This window comes from Temnothorax curvispinosus, unplaced genomic scaffold (assembly GCF_003070985.1).
Source record: "Temnothorax curvispinosus isolate PA1 unplaced genomic scaffold, ASM307098v1 QBEX01005876.1, whole genome shotgun sequence".
Taxonomy (NCBI): Eukaryota; Metazoa; Arthropoda; class Insecta; order Hymenoptera; family Formicidae; genus Temnothorax; species Temnothorax curvispinosus.
The window spans coordinates 374,050-394,306 of record NW_020215656.1 but is presented as its reverse complement, the minus strand read 5'-3'; the positions used below and the strand labels follow the sequence as shown (position 1 = coordinate 394,306).

General features: G+C 40.7%; 1 protein-coding gene across 3 annotated transcripts; it reads right to left on the bottom strand.

Annotated features, from left to right (window-relative positions):
* Positions 1 to 7,263: 7,263 nt before the first annotated feature.
* LOC112455182 lies at positions 7,264 to 11,323 on the bottom strand. 3 transcript variants are annotated; one of them, XM_025016957.1, is made up of 4 exons: positions 11,263 to 11,323; positions 10,486 to 10,801; positions 10,019 to 10,204; positions 7,264 to 9,835 (listed from the first exon to the last, which is right to left on the bottom strand). In XM_025016957.1, the coding sequence occupies exons 2-4, from the start codon at positions 10,744 to 10,746 to the stop codon at positions 9,788 to 9,790; spliced, it is 495 nt and encodes a 164-aa protein (XP_024872725.1). In that variant the 5' UTR covers positions 10,747 to 10,801; positions 11,263 to 11,323; the 3' UTR covers positions 7,264 to 9,787. The 3 variants fall into 3 exon arrangements, with proteins under 3 accessions (XP_024872725.1, XP_024872722.1, XP_024872724.1); XM_025016954.1 differs by having other exon boundaries at positions 10,486 to 10,785; positions 10,857 to 11,316; XM_025016956.1 differs by having other exon boundaries at positions 10,974 to 11,316.
* Between the last annotated feature and the right edge of the window lie 8,934 nt (positions 11,324 to 20,257).

Genomic DNA, 20,257 nt, shown 5'->3' with positions numbered 1-20,257 from the left:
ATATATGTATATATATATATTAATAAGCTGGAAGAATATTTAAAATAAAATTAAAAAACAGAGGAGTTTTAATTCTCGTCAAATTGCAATAATTTTGTATTATTAACAAATTTGAGTTTATTATACGATGATAGTATAGTATTCCCTTCGAGATGTGTGTTGTGTATTCACTGAAAAAAGATCCGTTTGATTTTGTAACAGTCGGTCGCAATCTCTCCGCCCGCATCTAAATTGCTAAGAATTTTTAGCCCTTTAAACAGCGCGTTATTTGAGTTCACTTTGTGCCAGCAAGGGTATATATTCCACCCCTTTAGCGAGTTATAATGCGGCTTGGAAAGGGTCCGTTTGAACGAACGATTTATCATTATCCCGATAACCCGACGACGATACGACGCTCGATGTGCCGAACAGTCTCTATTTGCGCGGGGTTGTATGATTTACTATTTCCTCGGCGCATCTGCTCGCTTAATTAACGTTTCTCCGATGCTGTTTCGGAGATACGATCGGTGTCGCGGTGCTGGATACCGGGCGCAAGATGTTACACGAAAATGTACCTGTCGATATCAACTAGCAATTATAAAGCATATTTTAGATTATACGTTCATTTAGCTAAACATATAACGAAATAATTTTTATAATACGAAAATATGTTATCAATAATTATTATATTATTGACATTTTCGAGATTATTTATTGGGTCAATTCATAAATATAAGTTACGTCTTATTTAACAAACTAAATTTTTATATTTAAAAAACAGTTGTATAAATAGATACACTCTATACACTCTACTTGCAACAGATAAAATAATTATAGATACCACGGGTAATACTGGTTTCTCAAAAGAAGTGATTCGGTAGTATAGCATAACTTAATTTATTATTATGAATTAACCCAATATATATTTGTACGTATCCAAAAAGTTAGCGAGATTAGCAGTAATAATATATTCTTAATATATTCGAATTTCCATTATTTTATTTTAAAATTTGACATGCTTCGAACTTTAGTATGGAGAAAAACGTGGCGATTGCGACTTATTTCGGGCTCGATCACACGCGTCGTTGTGCGTGGCATCGGATGCGCTTAAAGTGAAAAGTTCTCGGGATAATAGGCGCTCGACTGCGTTTTTCAATGGCTCGTGCATCAGCTCTCACGCGTTCTCTGTCTCTTTCCGTCTCTCCCTCTCCGTGGCGGCACGTGGTTTCGAGTAATTACACGGCGGCGGGGAGGGCAAACATATTGTTCAGCCGCAAAGGGTGGTTTGAGCAACCCGCGGTAGGTCGAGTAGAGTGGGAGTATATACACGAGGGCGTGGAGTCGATCCGATGATGTGTGCGGCAATCCACCCTCTGAAATAATCGTATCGAAAGAAAATCCATCGCGCAATTCAAAACTTTTCTTTTTGTTCTCATTCCAAGTCTTGCCTTGTCTAAAAATTAATTGTTTAACTCATTTAATTTAAGAATTAATATTGAAATGAATTAATCTTAAAATAAGACTTATCTCGTAACAATATCACAGTGTTCATGAAATAAGTACATTCTACTGATAATACAAAATAAATGAAAATTATTGAAATGTATTATTGATAAATTTTGCATTAGCTCACTGCTTGACTTTAGACCTGATAATGACTAAAAGTGAATTTCTTCGTCTTTTATCATCTGAACGACAGTTTTTCTTTTTTCCCTCTCTTGCAGAGAGGTCTTTCGTGAATCCACGATGGCACGTCTGTCGATGTATAATCCGTTCGGGGTAGCTAGGACAGAGAAAGAAAGAAAGAGAGAGAGAGAGAGAGAGAGAGAGAGAGAGAGAGAGAGAGAGAGAGAGAGGGAGAGAGAGAGAGAGAGAGAGCGGGGCACACAATGCCGGTGCCTCGTATCTTCGGTATCTCTTTGCGCGGAGCTCTCATTGTGACCGCGGGGCGGCATAGTCAGCTATTATGTTTATTAAGTTGGCGGGATGTGCTGATTCCAAAAGAGGAGAGAAGTCGACGGTGGATGGGTGGGTGGGTGCCCCGGGTGAGGAAGGCCGGATAGTCTCTAGAAGCAGGGGGTGTATTGTCCCGCGCATTGTCTGCCCCATTGTGTGACATCACGGCCCGATAACTGCCGATAAGGCCTCGGCAATGCTCAAACTGTGGGGGTGTATGCACGATCGCGTCGCGCGTTTTCGCGCGCGCACAAGAGAGGAGGATATAAAAAGAAGAATATAACGTAGATGTGTAGCTGACGAAAAGAATACCGATGTCGCGATGGGGAAGGGTGAACAGGGAACGACTCGATTTCCTTTACTTTTCTGGAGCCGTTTCTCTACGAACTAATGTGCAAGCTGTATCAAACATCGCGCGAAAATTGAGAATTGAAATAAGTTGCAATTCGAATTGACCGATATTACGTTGTTTACGTTATTTGTGCCGCGGATAGGACAGTATATTATTTATAATATTTGTATTGAGCATTTACATTTATTATTTCTTATGAAATTTAAATTCTTGCTCTTATTAAGATTGATTTCTGTTTCAGGTCCTTGGCTTTTGCATCGATACGACCAAATAAGTGACACTTTCACTCTTCTAATTCTGCGTTGGTAAGTAAATATTTAAGTCTGCATGCGTTACATCTAACACGGTTACGGTTAGAGAAGAACTTATTCTTCACGATCTTCTCTGAAGAAAAGAGTAAATTATCTTTCGCGATGCGGACTCTAGTAGAAAAAAACTGACCGAATACAATTATAATATAAATAAAATAAGATAAAATAAAAAAAATATCGCGAAAAGTTTAATAGTATTATGCTAGAGCCACGCGCGATACAAAGCCGCATCTGTTAAAAGAACATGTTAAGAAACAAAATATAGTAATATAAGGATAATATTGTAAAATAATTTGACATTGCATCTCATATTGTCAGTGTGCAAGATATGAAAATTATGACGAGCGATGTGCCTATGTACCTTTCATCTCTATATTTGCACTGTGTTGACATTATATTGACTCGGGGACTTGGCACGAATGCCGGACGCGGCTACCGACCATACATGAATAACAATCAGGAGCTATAACCCTCCCGCGATACATAATACTCATAATATATGTACGTATACGGCGGCCTTTTACGGCCGCCGCATTTTTATGTTAATCGCGCAATCCTAGACAGGCGAGACGACTGCCACCCCTCCTTTTGTTATCTTATAGCGCAAATAGTGATCGCCGTCCGAATTTGTTCCGCGCGAACGCCGTAAATGGAAAAGGTCATCTCGTGGAGGGAGGAATCGCGAGGGTGCATGTACGCGGGGGCATATTTTTTTACCGAACTCCACGTTAAATATGAAGGGCGATCCGACCGCGTTCTTTTTTTTTTCTTTTCGTCGAATAAGTGTGCACAGATTTGGGGCTACTTGGGAATTGACCGGCTGTTTGAACGGTGACGTGAATAGGGGATTCTATTGATACCGGTTCGTTTTATTTATTCGCCACTAAATAATCTATGATTATATTATTTATGAGAGAAATGATTAAAATATGAAATTATAAGAATAATCGAGAATAATCGAGAAGGCTCAAAAACACGTAGGAGGCACACATGTTAGACATTTCCCGCATCTTTATTTTTTGTTCTTAATAAAAAAACCACATGTTAGACATTTCCCGCATCTTTCTTTTTTGTTCTTAATAAAAAAACCATATGTTTCAAAAATCTTTATTTTCTTTTGAGCTTTGTTTGCTTCGGGTGAGGTCTGTATTCAACATGAAGTGAAAATCTGTTAGACATTTGTCGCAAATGTATATAGGAAATATGGACTAGGTACTTCGTTCAACGATTTAGCATCCTTCCGTGGGTATCTCGCTGGTGCGACTCGATGTGCGATTCAGCACTTCGCCGATTCACGGCTCCTCTTGAGAACGTTGTAGAAACGAAGGCGACGCTTACGAGGAGTTATAGAAGGAGAAAAGGGAAAGACGGAAGTTAGATGAGAAGAGCGAAAGAAAGAGAGGGAGAGAGAGGGGCTGAGAGCGCGAGAGAGACAGAGCGACGCGGAGCCGCGGCGGCGGCTGGACGTTTTATGCGCGCCGCGCAAAAGATGCCTTTGAATCCTTAATTCCCTTTGAAACTCTCATTCTGGGAGCAAAATGGCGAGAACGAGGCGTATTCTTCGGCTGAATGACGTATTGAGCGAGTTTTGTATGCCGTTGCGTCCGCGGACGGCTCATCCAGCGGCCCTATGGCCGCTTATACGCGTTATACGTATTACGTTCTCTCTTTTCTCTTTCCACATCGCGCAGTCACGACAAGAAACGTACGAGTCTGCACGTCCTTTTCTCTTTCTCGAGATTCTCTCTTCTCGCTTTTCGTTTTTCGGCAATATACCCTCGCGACAGAGAATGCTGCCAGTTCCGTAATTCAGGTTTCTCTTTCATCTCTTTCATAGGTTGATAGCGTGCCACGTTATACGGACTGTCCCTCAAAAGCTTCGTCTAAAAATGAAATTAGCGATTTTGCTCCTTTAAGCCATTCTGTTATCAGAAGCAATAAAATCAGTTTGGAGTCGTTTCTTTGCGGAACTTTTTAATTTCGTAAGTAAGTCTTACTGTTATCTCATACTTTATTGAGGGTAAGGTATGAAACAACAATAACAAGTTTTTTTTTTAAATTGCAACTCGCTTCGGGCGATAAACTGCATCGGTAAATGAGATTACTCTTGGATAATGGATTACATTGACCCTTCCCCAAGGTCTCGTTCGCACAATCTTAGCTTCGCTTTATCGCCTCTAACAACTATCGCGTCATGATAATTTCCCGTTGAAATTGCCGGCAAATATCATGTGCATCCCGGAATTCCGGACGAGATTCACGTTAGGCCATCGATCGACCTCTCGCGGAAACTCGCGCGCTCGTCTAACGAGACATTCGGTAGTAGGATTCGACGACCACTGTCGCCGTCGTCGTCGCCGTCGCCGTCGCCAGGGCGGAGAAATCTCGCGACGTGTACGCTTCAAGAACTCGGCATTATCGGTCGGGTTTTCTCACGGATACAATTTCCCGACGCAATTTTCTTTTCAGTCGGCCCCGGCGAATCCAACGCGCGCGCGGGTTGGACCGTGGGTGGCAAATGGCAAAGAGAGAGAAAGAGATACGGTGACAAGGGGGTGTGCGGAAGGGTGCAGAAAGAGGCGGGGGAGGGGAGGAGGTGCGGCGCAGCCCATATTCGTGCATTGTGGCACGTTCCATCGCGTTCTCAACTGAACTGAACTCGACTCAACAGTGGAGGACACAATGGGCGGTATGAATAAGTATAACAGACAGACACCGGTACAGACAGACACAGGTAGCTCAGGCCGCAGTATGTGAATGAGGAACCCATTTGATAACACGCCTCCACAGCCACCCAGGTCCATTGTGTCGCTTCCTATTCAGCTGCTCTATGCCCTCTTCTCCTCCTATCCCCTCTTTGCCGTCCCTCTCTCTCTCTTTCTCTCTCCCTCTCTCGTTCTCTCTGCTCTCAACCCCCTCCTCCCCGCCTCTGCCGGATTCACCTTGCTCTGCTGGTGATGTTACCCCTCTCGCTCGCTCGTTCTCGTTCCAATATCATCGCGGAGATCTTGTCCTATCTGTCCTGCACCTGTATTATGCACAGAGGAAAAAGGCAGACACGGATTCGCCGCGTGGATCCCTTCTCCTTCATTTCGATCGCGCGTTGGCTGCGTAGGATCGGATCGCGATGCGAGTGAATTAGAAACGCGATGCACCGTGCGAAAACCGCTCAGGACCGATGAATAACTTACGACACAACTTAATCTTTACTTGTTATTGTGTCCCAAAGAAGGTAGATATTCTCATCATAGGGATTATTCAGCGTTCGGCAAAGTAGAAGCTATAAACAATTTTTTTTATTTTGAAAAAAAAAACGAAGAAATTTTATAAAAGATAATTAAATATAATATATAGATCTAATTATTTTATTTTACTATTTTGATATTATCTTATAAATTCAAAATATCAATTTGTAGTATTTATAGTCAAAAATATCAAACTTTTACCCTTCTTTATCGTCGTTCTCTTCAATGGCACGCGTATGCGTCTTTAGCGGCGAAAGGGTTAAACCGACCCTGTCTGCGAAATAGGTATTACTAGCGAATGATCCTGGTCGCGTGGATGCTATGGAGACTATCCTGGGATCGCAGTCGTACGCATAGGTTATACATCGACAGCGAGAGAGAGAGTGAGAAAGAGAGAGGGGTGGAGGGAGGAGTACCGACCAACAACAATGAGGCAGAGACAAAGCCCAGGTACAATGCTGATGTTGAACTCGACTGATTTCGACGATTTTTGGCCTTTGCATGTGCATCGCGCGTTACTCGACAATGATTCCCGCATACGTAATCATCGCTATAGCCGCGGAACTCTGGTACCCTCGCTCGCGGCAGTGGCTCTCACCCGCGGCCTCTTTTTCTCCGGCTGGACCTCTTTTGAGAGCGTCTTCGATGCTCGAGTCCCGATAGAGAATCAGCGTGACACGGCGGTCCGTTTGTCGGCTCAAACTCTGGCGGCTCATTGAATAATAGTTGAGAGTCATAGGTGACTCATCTTCATTCGCGCAATTCGCTTTTCAGCCGTGTGTTTAAGCGACGATTATTGCATCGGCGTAAGTGGAGATCAATCGGCAATCATGTATAGCTTAAAATCTATTTTTAGAACGTTTGATCTTTATATAGGAAATGTGTGTATTGTGCGTGATTCTTAATATGAAAATTTAAGTTATTATCTAAAGTTACGATGAAAAATGTCGATTTTTAGAGGAAATCAGTGTATGTGTAAGCAGCAGTATGTGTAAGAAATTCAGCTAATCAGGATCAACGTTAGCAGATGTCGGAATAACATTTAGACGTCCACGATCTCAAATGTCGATATGATTCATCATGGGTCGGAATTCGTTTCACGGTTCGATACCAATTCATCGTTATCAGGAGCATTTTAAATTTTTACAGTAATCTCGCACCGGATGAGTCGTACGTTATGTACAGAGTACTCTCAATTCGATTATTGAGCTCACCTATTCTGACACCTATTAATTAAATCATTCAAAAGCAAAACATTGATTTTTACAATAATAAAAGTAATTATATTGTAAAAATATGATATTTATATTCTACACGAACAAGAATACGTGTCGATTTACACAATTCTCGATGAATCAATGAATTAATTATCTCTCAATAAAATTTACATCAATTTGACAATTTTATTTTGCTCCTTATAAATATGTAAAGATATAAAATATTTTGTATATGTCCTATATAAGTAGATAAGTAGAAATGCACAAACTATTCAGAATCGTTTTTGTTTGGTCTCCTGAAGCGTGAAGAAAGTAAGCACATCTATTCTCTTCATGCATAGGCAGGCTCAAGTTAAGAGTGGGATTTTGCACAAAGAATTCCGCGATACACATCGCGAAACTGACGGCAATCTCTCGCCAGTCTCCGCGGTGCTTTTTCGACACTCGCAAAGGGTGGATTCCTGATCGATTGAGCACCGCTGACCGCACCTGAATAGATACATTGTGCCGAGGCGGCCTATTGACGGGCGATTGTTCCCTCAACAATAACAACAATATCTGAATAGTCGTCCTGCGCATCTCTCGCGCGTTGCACGCACCCACGCATCCGCGCGTGCACGCACGGACGGGGCGCTTCCACACGCGCGCGTGCACCGGTGTACACGCACGCGTGCAGCCTGATGAAAGGTTCCCGCACAGCTCGCGGAATACATGCAAGCAATATAAACGCACGTACCAGTGGATTTGGTAAATATCGAGGCCCGAAGGCGAAAAATCGGCGGACAGGAATCATCGTTCTTAATTTTGATAATTAAATGAGAAATGATTTGGCATAATATTAGCATTTAATTTGTAATGATTATAATAAACAATGGACACATAACGCTCGTGTCTAAAATAAATCTCGTGCATCGCAGGAAAATTGGGCAAAAAGTGCTGTTATATGTGAGAGATTGCTATTTTTAGATAATTTCCTTACGGTAAAATATCTCTCTTTCCTTTTAGCAATTTGTCCATTTTTTCCTGGATGCGTGTATACGCGTGTGCGTCGGTGAGAATCGGAGTAATGCGCGCGTGTTGTGCGGTCGCGAGCCTCGCGAGTGTGGTCTTTCTCGTTAGGGGTGTGAGTGTTTCGGGCGGGATTGTGGATCGAACCGGCCACACAGCGCCACGCCGGGTGTTACGCTCGAACTGAAACAATGCAGAAGCACGAGGGTCCGAGCGATCAACCCCCTTGTGCGGCTCGTGAAACGGCACTAATGCCTTTCGCGCGAATTTACGCGCTAATTCGCCGAGCGTTCATCTTCGGCCTGGCTCAAGTATCGCTACTGGAAGGTCCGCTGATGTTGCACCGCGGCGATATTGACATGCGAAATATTCTTAACTTGGGGATAGAGTTGCTCCATCTCGTTTTATAAAACGCTGAATATATGAGATTCAGCGGGTGAGAGAACGCTACATACCTAAGTTATTTCCATATTTCTCGCGAACATTTTTTAATATGATTTTATTTAATGTAAAAGCATAATTAATAACGCAATATTGGGATATATAAAATATTGTTTATCAATATTTATAAACAATGGTCAAGGTATATATGCAATGCCGTCGTAGAAATACGTATTTATATCCTACGAGCAGGTACTACATTACCGCGAAAATGTAAGGGTTGATTTTCGGTCGTTTATAGAAATTGCCGATCGTTCTTGATACTACCTGAAACGCAATACATCTACCGGTGTGTCACTTGATAACGATATTCTACGAAATGCAACGGCATTTGTTTATGGTTACTGTAAAAAAATAAAATGATAATTGTCGATGATAATGACAATCTTGACACTAGGATAGCGAGATGTATGTTTAAATTAATAAACTTGTGTAAAGAATACATAAAGAAAAGTCTTTGGGCGACATGTGACTTTTCGCACACACGCACGCACACACACTGCGAGTTGTAAGCCTACGGTCTTTTCTCTAGTTAAACGTTCAATCTGTTTTAGATCGTCATATCGTGCGTAAAAGATTCGATATTGTTCGATCGTTCGATGACAGTCACACGATACTCTATGCTCAGATAGTCTTATAAGGCGCCGATATCTTACGCGACATCGTTATTCGTCCGAAGTATAATTAGGTACATATATATGCGCTGTATAGTTGAAAATAGAAAAAAGATGTCGCAAGATGAGGTATATTTACATTCACTTTAATAGATGATTAATTTTGCAAGATGAGGTACATTTACTTTAGTAGATAATTAATTTTGTACTGTATCACAAAAATTGTAGAATTGTATATAATGACTAACAATAAGATTTAGACGTTAAATGAGTCCAAATTATTTTTATTTTGATGCAGAACTCATTAGCTGACATAATTTCACCACATCTTACGATATCGTAATTAGGAGAACTGATGGCCACTGCAGCCCGTATCCGGCAAGGGAACGCATACCGCTTAAATAATTTAGATTCTAGATATCTCTTCCTAGACAAATTCATCAATACTAAATTAAATCACTAATTTACGCGAATATTTCAATTATTTCAATATTCACGTTTCTTATTGCGAATATAGGATCCCAACTTAGACATTAGATTTATATCTTCATACATTCCTCGATTTACGATACGTCTCCATCCGGCTGCCGCTTATCCAGTCTATCACATTTCAGTTGTCCATGACGTTGTTGTCGTCAATCGTTTCGTTACGTTTAAGTCGATATCAAAAGATAAACGATAGATCGGAAAATCCACATTCGTCGCAACGTTTCTGTAAGATACGATTTTAAACATCAGAATTGTGATTAAATTTTAATATTAAAATTGATTAGTTATATATACATTATGTACTATATCTGATATTGTTTAAAAATTAATTGTATTAAATACTTTTATTCCGACAATATAAAAACATTATCGTGATTTTTTTATTATAAGACGTCATCATACGAACAGTTTCAGTTTTGGTAGGCGGCTGCTCGCGTAGTCGATGATACATCAGGCGATTAGTTATATAATCTGGAAGATTGTGTCGAGACAATGTTCGATCTCTCATTTGCCAGTCGAACGACGGTCTGATGTTCGCTCCCAAGTTCAATATATCGCGGTCTTCGTATATTATGCGTAATGGTGCACTTATCTGAAAGGAAATACTTTTAAATTTTTATCTTACATAGATGCATACTTGTGCTTAATATGGTTAAGATTATAAGCATAATGCTATATCCATAAAATTATCTTTTCATTAAAAGATTTTCATATGCATATATTTATATAAGATGCTATAAATGTTATTTTTTTTATTAAGCCAAAGAAAAGTTTCTTTGATATTTCTCTCTCTTTCGATATGGCATTCCTACAGCTCCTTTTAATGTCGAGTTCTGAATTATTCGTGCGAACGCGAACGCTCGTAATGTTTACCTTCTCCTGGCTCTTCCACGGTGCTCTAGTGGGAGTCTCCGGTCGCGATGAGATCGGCGTTAATTCGACCAACGCCGATTCGGCGGACGTTGCGAGACTGCTGATGCCGCTGGACTCGCTTCCGGTACTTGGAGAAGTCCGCCCAGAGTCGGACAATCTCCTCAAGTTCTGTTCGCGCTCAATATTAAGAAGCTTCAGGCTCAATGTGGAAAAGCGCTCCGGGTCTAAACCGAATAACGGTAATGCTAACGTCAATGCCATTTTTGCTCAGCGTTGTCCTCGATCTCTTCTTAGCGAATCCTTCGATCAAAACCGACTGTCACGATAATACTATGATTAGACGCGTGATATTTACAAGATCGATTATTTACAAAACTAATCCCCGCAGTTGGAGCGACCTCTGATCGGTGTTCTACACATTTTTTGTTCACATCAGCACTTTGCATGTATCTTGCTTTATAAATAGAGAGAAAAAAGAACGAACGTACTGAAATCAAGGAATTCTCAGCTTGTGCACTTCGCAAGTTTACTTTTTTGGTTTAAATCGCGTGGGGAACACTCGCGCGCGACATTTTCTGTCAGAAATAACGTATATTGGCAAAAGAATGTAATTTTAGAGTCCACATTGTACTTGTAGATGGATATTCGAGGGAGATTATTCTGTTCGAATAGAGTTATTATTACGATCTTAATTTTCTTGAGAATACGCGCATCGCGTTAAATCGAATACATTTTACTATTTCTTATAACAAGATTTCACTTTCGCGTCGATATTACCTGGATCGCAATAAAAGTAATAAGAGCCGCTTTAATAATAGAGCCGTTGCGAACCGTTACGACGTCAACCGACAACTGAAAGTGTGTCCTGCTTGTATATCCTGCCACACTGTTCACCTGTACATATAATCTTTTCGTATGAGCACTCGTGATGATAAACACGACCTTCTAATGTTTCGAATCGCGAGTGAGAAGCATTAATCCCGGTCATGCTATGCTGTATTTTATCGGAAAAAGTACTAAACGTTAAATAAATATTAAAAAGACGAAAAATCGATATACTGTAATAGTTCTCTTATCGCTTATCTGACCATGTAGTGGCACTATTTTAACCCTGAGAAATCTCCTTTACCGACGAGGATGGTAAAGCCGTTTTCCACTGGTACAGTTTGCTGTATGGACCCATGGTACACATGCAACGTTCCTCTCTTCAGCAAGGATGCTGGACATTTTGATCTACCAACGAAGTCTGCTTTGCCGACTGCAATTATTTTTTTCGTGTTACTTTTCCCACGTATAATAATCGTTGCTAATTAACATTTACAAAACGATTTTACATACTTGCGATAACAACAACTTGTAATAATAACTGTTTTGATATCAAATATTATCCGGTTTTAATCGATACTTCTTACCATACGGCATGATGCCGGTAAATAATACTCAGGGTAACCGCGAGTCGCCTTGACGTCAAGCGTTCTTTTTGAAAGTTTGTTTTCTTGTAATACCGCTAGGATATCATTATATTGATCGTGTATTATTTAAATTTTCAGTTTTTATTATAATTTATCACCCTGATGCATAATTTGCATATAAATTTCTCTTTGACGTTATATTTTATCTCATCTTTTGACAGAAAGCAGACTGTAAAGATACGTTCGGTATAACGTGGTTTCGTATACTAGACCGAGCTTTCTCGCAAGCATTTGTTTAAACGTCGTATTCTTTATAAGGTGTATCAGAATACGTTTAAGTCAGATGGTCTGACGCTACTCAGGGATCGTCGTAAACCGAGATGATGGATGCTTTATATGTGCTGCGGATGAAAATCTGTGCTTCATCGTTCCAGAATTTACGGCCAAGTTTTCATTCATCGTTCTTTCAGCTATCTCGTTCTCACAGGCTCCAGTACATGTCACTCCTAAGTGGTTATGAAGGATAGTCGCCAGGACATCGTTACGGATCGAAGACTATCAATTAATAGTTAGGTTATTGCGCTTACGCTCCTTTCTCTGTCTATTCTGATGATATGCAATATGATCATCTATAATGATAAGATAGATTGATAGAAGATAATGATAGTGATAGAAGAGAAGAAAGTTGTGTCCCTGTGAAGGGGGAGTGAATTTGATGTGTGGTCAAGTTTTCAGATAATATTTATTCCATCACACAATTCCTCATGAATAAGAAATAGAAGAGCGGGATATCTTCTCCAACACAGGGCTTTCCTTCTTTGTGATATTGCTAATGTAGATATAATGACTGTAATTACGCACTATAAAGCACATGCGTGTATGTGTATTATATATATATGTATATATATATAGGGTCAAAGAGGGGGAGTAAAATAATCACAAAACTCTCCCAAAAAGACTCTCAAAAAGAAGAAGAACCACGATGATTGGAAGATGAAATCGTACGTTATTGGATTGCCCTCTCTAAGAGAGGAGGGAGCAGTATTCATCTAATTATCCTCTAGAGTAGAATATGTGATGTTGCATAGAAGAAGGGGAAGAATTAAGTTAATAACTCTAGGAAACGGGAAAGAAATACTCTGACAACAAGGACTCCAATTTTAGTATATGTACTGCCGAAGCAAGTACAGTGGCGATATCATCGTAACGATTGTAACCAATGAAGTTCTGCTGAGTTGCGATTGTTGTTAGTTGAAAACAAGGACTCTTAAGATGTATGAAGATTCAAGGCGAAACTTCCCGGAACACCCCTCAAGAGAATTCTCTTGGAATAGAGCGGAGCCAAAGCTAGCATCTCTCTCTCGTAATATGCTAGGATGAGGCCGATGATGAGTGAGTTTCACACAGGAGGAAAGTGTTGAAAAGCGACAAGGATGATTTTCGGAAATTTAATGGGCCCAGCTGAATATATCCTATGTCGGTTAATAATAAATAACAGGCATGCACCACCTTCACCGAATGTAATACGAATGGACGTCGGCTATTTATATAGTGAAGAAACGGGAAAATTCTATACATCTCTCTTACGATTCTTGAGTGCGATTTGAACTGAACTGACTGAGTGTTCATGGGATTCTTTGTGAACGTGATTTGGTTGAAAGAGTATGAGGATGGACTGCTTGAAATCAGTTGAGGTTTCTTGCGAACTGTAGTAGCACCGTGGACCATCATTTTGCACCGGAATACAAAATAAAAATTTTTTTATTCTATATCTTGATTGATTTGCAAGAAATAGTTTAAAGTCTATTTTTCAAAATAAAGTTGGTTAATATATAATAATGATACAATAAATACATATATATATATATATTTGTATTTAAACTTGCCGCTGTGTATTTAAACTTTAAACTGTGTACGGCATGTCTAACAAAATATATAGCTGGTGAATATTACTTTTGTCGCGAACGATGTTCGTTGAAATTTTTCTGAGTTAGCAAAGTATAGTTAGTAAGTAATATTACAATTATTTTAATCAATATTCAAAATGATCTTTTTATTAAAAATGATTTATTATAAATATTTAAATAAATATTTTATAGAATATATATGTATACACGGTGAAAAAATTAATGCGTATTAGAATAAAAAATAGTATATATTTATTTTTATATGCGTTATTAATTTTTTCGCTATGTATACATATTTATGTGTCCTGGAAAATATTTACTTAAATAATAGAACATATATTAAAATGCACCTGTGTGACATTATTCTGGAGCTTTTGGTATAATTCTGAAGGAGTACATTTAATACCTTCTGTATACTAGAATTCTATGTTACCGACGTACGAGTTCTGATTTCGAATATCGTGGTATGCCGCCAGAGAGCTCTAGTTGATACATTCAACCCTTCCGAAAGGGTTCAAGGCCTTTTCATAAAAAGATTGGTAGGGGTAGGGTTTTGCTTTGAAACTTTGTACTGATAAATGCAAATAATTAAATCTAAATCACATATACATACATATACATATGTAATCAAGGTCTTTTTATTTGTCTCACATAGATACATGTTATATACATATATATCATATTATTTATACATATAAGAAGGATTTTAAGCTAAATAAAATCTTTAGTAATAATGTAGCATAGTTTATGTATCAGTAATACTTTATCAGTATTTTATATATACTTTATCAAGATTTTATATATGTATATTTTATTTTCTAAAACTTTATATTACATGATTTCGTAATGACTTAATGATTTAATTGTAAAATTCTATAATAAGATCAAAATGCATTCATAATCATGATTTTATTTATGCGGATATTAAAAAAATATAAATAGAATATATAACGGTTAGTTATTCAATTATATTTTCGTTAAAGAAATATATTTCGGAGATTCTGGAAAGAAAATTCATCGTTCGTTTTATTGTATACATCCAGCTACAGAGTGCAAATTATACGCCGTACTTGTTTCTTGGGTACGTTGTCAGATATTTCTGCGTTGTCAAGTATCTGGTGTATATACCGGGCGGACGTTACGCACGGCATCACATCGCGTCGCATTGCATCGCATCGCGTCGCATCGCATCGCATCGCGCGACCCATCCGGTGGCCCTAGCAACGCACATGCGCCCTTCTTGGACTCTCGCCTCTCTGGTTTCTCTCTCCGGATGGTTGGGGATTGGCCCGGAGTAACACCCCCTTATAATGGGTTCACCCGTCCGCGTCGAGTGCTAGAGAGAAAGAGAGAAAGCTGGAAGGAGAGAGAAAGAGAAAGAGAGAGATAGAGAGAGAAAGGAAGGGAGAGAGAAAGGGAAAGATAAACAGAGATGGGTAAAACGAGGGAGACTGAGGGAGAGATGTAATTCCGTAGTAGCGAGAGAGGAGCGAGAGAATCGGACGAGAGCGAGAGACAGGCGGCTGCGAGGGCCGCGCGCGAGAGGGATGAGGGCAACGGAAGCCATATTGATTTCCCTATGTTTCCCCGTGTTGTTACTATAGCGCCCGGCGAGGGTGCGAGTAGTAGGCAGGTACTACCCTCCTCGACAGCCACCCCGTTCTTCTAACTGTCGGTTGTCCGGCGAGAGAGACTGTGCTGTACCACGGCGCGGCTCGTCGCGCCGTATATTCTGTCCTCGCGATTCCCTCTCTTCTTCTTCACTCGTCCCTTTTCCTCGCTCCGCTGTTTTTTTTCCCTCGCGACCTTCTGTCTCGCGTACAAAGTATCGCCCGCTATTTTCTCACCGTCTGTCGTTGTGTCGTCTGGACCGAGCGAGCGATTTAGAGCAGTATGTTTTTGAAAGCATGAGATGTCACCGCGATATTACCGGAGTAATATTTTCTTCGTTTCAATACATGTAACCTTGTATTTTATCAGCTTTATCTTATAAAATTTGAAGTCTCACATTCTTTTTAAAATCTTAAAACACGGAAGAAAAGACAACAGCGAGGAAAGCGGTTTTATTCGTTGTTTGATTGAGAAGAATATTTATTTCGTGATTGTAAAATGTTTTTTTTTTATTAGCTGCGAGCATCGCGTTGTCGCATAATTTGTAAAAGCGGGTTGCCAAATTACAAATCAGCGCTTTAAGCCACCTTTTCTGTTACAAGCACCGAAACATAAAATATCGATGCGAGACACGATTCGCTCATTAACGACGGGGATCGTTCATCACTCGTGCCATAACATTGTTCGTGGTCAAGCGTGAATCGGACGTAACGTTTTCCCTTAACGCCGCGTAACGTTCCACGGGGCCAGAAGGTATCCAAGAGAATAACCTGGGTGGTCCGATATCAGCTGCGCAGCTTCCCAAACGCATCACGCGTTTTCCTGCGCTTTCCTACACGGTGTCCTAGTGCTCTTTCCCGTGGTCACGAAATGCGGAGAGATCCGTGCTCGGCCGTTAGAACGAGGGAGACGACGAATCGTGCGGTTGTTACCTAGTGATGCATGGCTCGGTAATAGCTACAATACAACCAGCTTACAAGAGGGGTTCCGCTACCATGCCGCTCTCGGCGACTTGAGATTTATTGCCTCCGGGCGGATCGCGGATTCCCAGATTCCCCGGTTTGCTCTTATAAATGACTCCTATTAATTGACCGCGCGATGGTAGACAAGGAAAAAGGGCCGCGCCCGACACCTGATCCATTTACGCGCGGATAATTCCACGCGGCACAGGTGATAAATTATTTACATTCGCATTTAGAGATATTAGGGAAACGTTTGAGATAAGTGCTAAATAACCCGAGGATAATCGCTGTTGAAAATCGCGATCTTCCTTGATCTTTAATACGTCAGCTTTAAGAAAAGTAGAAATTCCTAGTAATTTTGTAATCTTAGCAATTTTGCAATGTTAACTTGTCAGTCAAAGCAATGCAGCAAAGACAAAAATAATCACGGGAGCTCGAGATAGATACGAAATTATTACTTTCGAATTCGTCGCGGTACTTCACCGTTCGCGTATTTGCACTCGACTCGTATATATATCCACGCCCGCGGTGAAAAAAAAAAAAGAAAAAGAAATACAGTTTACTTCTCGGCGTCAGACAGAATTTTCCGCAGCTGAAATTACCGCTTTCATCGGAGCTGCGGTCAATTTAGCCTGCAAACTTCCCGACACACGAGAGTTCGCGGGAGCGACATTCGAGCCGAGCTGAATGGCGACCTCCGCGCCGTGGGTGTTCCCCGTCATTTCTTTCTCGCTTTTTTTTACTTCCCTCCGCCCGCGCGACGCATGATCGTCCGGATTTTAAAGTGCCAATCAGAGGGGGGGCTGGAAAAGAAGAGAAAGCAAGGAAGAATATTCGATATCGCTGGACTCGTGCCACGGCCACGTGTCTGACGCGCGGGAACAATGAGAACTAGACACATTCGCCGGGCCAGCACGAGCACAGCATCCCCGAGCGAGCGAGCGAGCAGCTACCTATATAACGAGCGATCACGGCGCTATTAAACGCGTCCTAATGCACTTAATGACGAGTTCTCGTGCGAGGCGTGTGATCGGGAGGGTAAGCGTGGGTGGGCTGCGTGTCAAAACACGCGCGTCCAATTCGCACGCGATCGGGCGTAACTCGAAACCGAAGACACATCGGGATCATTCTGTTGAGTTTCGGAGACACGCTCACCTCCGTCGAAACTCAGCCGTTCCGTTTTGTAAACTTAATGGATATATGCACGATTAAGCGCCTGATTTAATTTAAACGCTCCACCTAAGACAAAATGAAATAGGTTGTTACGCGTACGTGAATACGCGCGATAAATAAACTCACGTTAAGTTACACTCGCAGCGTTTTCTCCTCACCGTGTTCAGATTATACTGAGCGGCAGCATATTTGTAGCTTTCCGAGGAGATCACGATTGCCCGCGCGAGGTGTTTCGACTCGTGAAATTTATGTAAAATCATGCAGGCTTTTGTTCGTCGGTGTGATATGTGGACTACTAACGGTGTGTAATAATGTAAGACCGAAGGTCGCAGGTAGCAGACCGCCGCCTCTCTCGCATCCTCATAACATGTAAAACACCGGGATTACGGGATAATGACTAGGAAGCGCTGGGGTGTTTGTAAACTTTACAGTTTGCCGATTCACCGTACATATCCAGCCTTGTCGGATAGTTAGAACGGTCGGGAATATGCGAATGAAAGTTCTACATTCGCAGAGATTACACCGCGATAACGTCCTGCCGCAACGAATCGTGTAGTTTGAAAGTAGCAAATATATTTTTGAAGGTTTTTATATAATGGTGGTCGATAAATTTAGCTAAGTTATATGTTTGGCGTGCAATTTTTTAAAATATTTTCTATACAAAAATATGAAATTGCCGTATATATGATTGCACACATAAGACAAATCTCTTTATGGAATTTAATTTATAAGATACGATAGTATAATTGAAGATTAATATAGCTGCATTCAACATTACATAATAAAAATGCAATTTCTATCTAGCGTTTCATCAGAATCGAGAGTCTCATTTTCGGATGTAAATGAAAAAAACAAGTTTGCTGCACGTGTAATGTAAAAGCTTTCAAGCAAAACGCTAAGTTAATAATCGAACTCGCGAGCTTGTTGAAAAAACGTGCCGAGACAGCGGAGAGCTAATGAAACGCTATGGTGGATCACGGGGTGGTGGTTCTCGCACGTAATTCCCGCTGTCCGAAGACCGCGCCAGAGTGGACACGAGGGATTCTGCCGTAGGGTCTACCACCCGTGGCTTTAATATCGCTTTATTAACCCACTTTGGACGCGGGCCCGATTTCTCGTCGGGATCCTGTCCTCCCCGTGAAACCTTACGTAACGCTGAATTGTTGAGCTAAGTAGACGAACACGTGGCGAAGATTTAGTGTAATAAGTGGCGCATGATCGCGTCGATTAACCTGTTCAATAAATAACTGACGAGGTATATTGATTTTTTATCGAATTTATTTTTTATATTGGACTTGAAAATCAAATTTCGGTTAAAACAATGTTGACTTACAATTCTGTAAAAAAAAACAAATTTTAGGTCTATTTGGATATTTGAAACTTAATTTATCGAAGCGTAATTGCTTTACTTTTTAATGTTAGATTATATTGTGACACGCTATGCACGTTTATTGACATTAAAGAAACAATCGTACTATTTTAGTATTATCATTGTGCTAATGTTATAGAATTTTTTATGTAACACAGAAGCTGCGCCAATTGCAAAGAATTTTGTCGGCAATCCTACGAAACAAAGTCCTCGAATCCTCACATATCTGTCTGACTTACGCGGAGGTCGGTTTAACTAAGGTTGACTACCTTCATAGAATCGAAGTTGACAGATGTTAGATTTAAATATTTTAGCAATCATTCGAATCTGCTGTGAAGCAGAAACATAAACGTCACATTTGTGAGCGCTTATGAGAATTTCAAGAGATATATGTTACAATGTGCAGTGACTTTTTCCAAAATCTATTGTTTACGAACGCGTGAAATATATTTCTGGCGATATTGTTGCAAATGTATTTCTTGACGACACGGTATGTAATCGCGAATGTCGGGAAAGCTTTGGCGTTAGAGGGAAAGACAAAGAGAAAGAAGAAAGAGAGAGAAAATGTAGATCTTGCGTGGAACTCTGCGTAAAAGGCACCCTTTTAATCCGCGCTCAGCGACTCCCTTTCGATAGACGGGAGATTATCACGGGGGTATCGTACGGGGCCTCTCGAGAACGTTGGTAAGGGTGAGTGAGGGGCGAGGAAAGAGGAGGAATCCAGAGAGGAGTCGAGGAAGTGAGAGAGAGTACCCTATGGTTACTGGTGGCCAGAAGTGGGGCTCCCGTGGCGCGGAGTACCGCCAAATCCACCGCAAATGCCATCGAGTACTTCTTGCTCGTACGTGAGCGCAAGGGCGACCACGAGAGCATGTGGTACTTGAACCAGTTGGGGACCACTGAGAGTTGGCCGACCGAATGTCGGCTGCGTGCACGTGGTGCAGCCGAATAGCTCGCGAAAAATGAATATGTGCTATATACAAGCTCCATGTATCAGCAAGGGCTCGTATCCTCTTAGGCTGCGAAAACTCGCGTTGCGCTCACGTCGAAAATTATATACCTTCCACGCGATAATTATATGAAATATTATGCTTTTACTGTATCTATCGTTTAATTTGAAGTTCGTCTTTTAGAAAATTTAACTGGATACGGTCTTTTCTACAATCGTTAACGAGATATCGTTTGTATTTAATTTATAAGCTCTCGCATGAAACATTTTTATTTCTTTCAAACAACTAGAATCGCGATATTTTATTTAATTTAGGCAGGAACAAGACCCTTCTTTCTCCTATTGTCACCTTTTTTTCTTTTATTGGGCGAACAAATATTTTTCAGAAA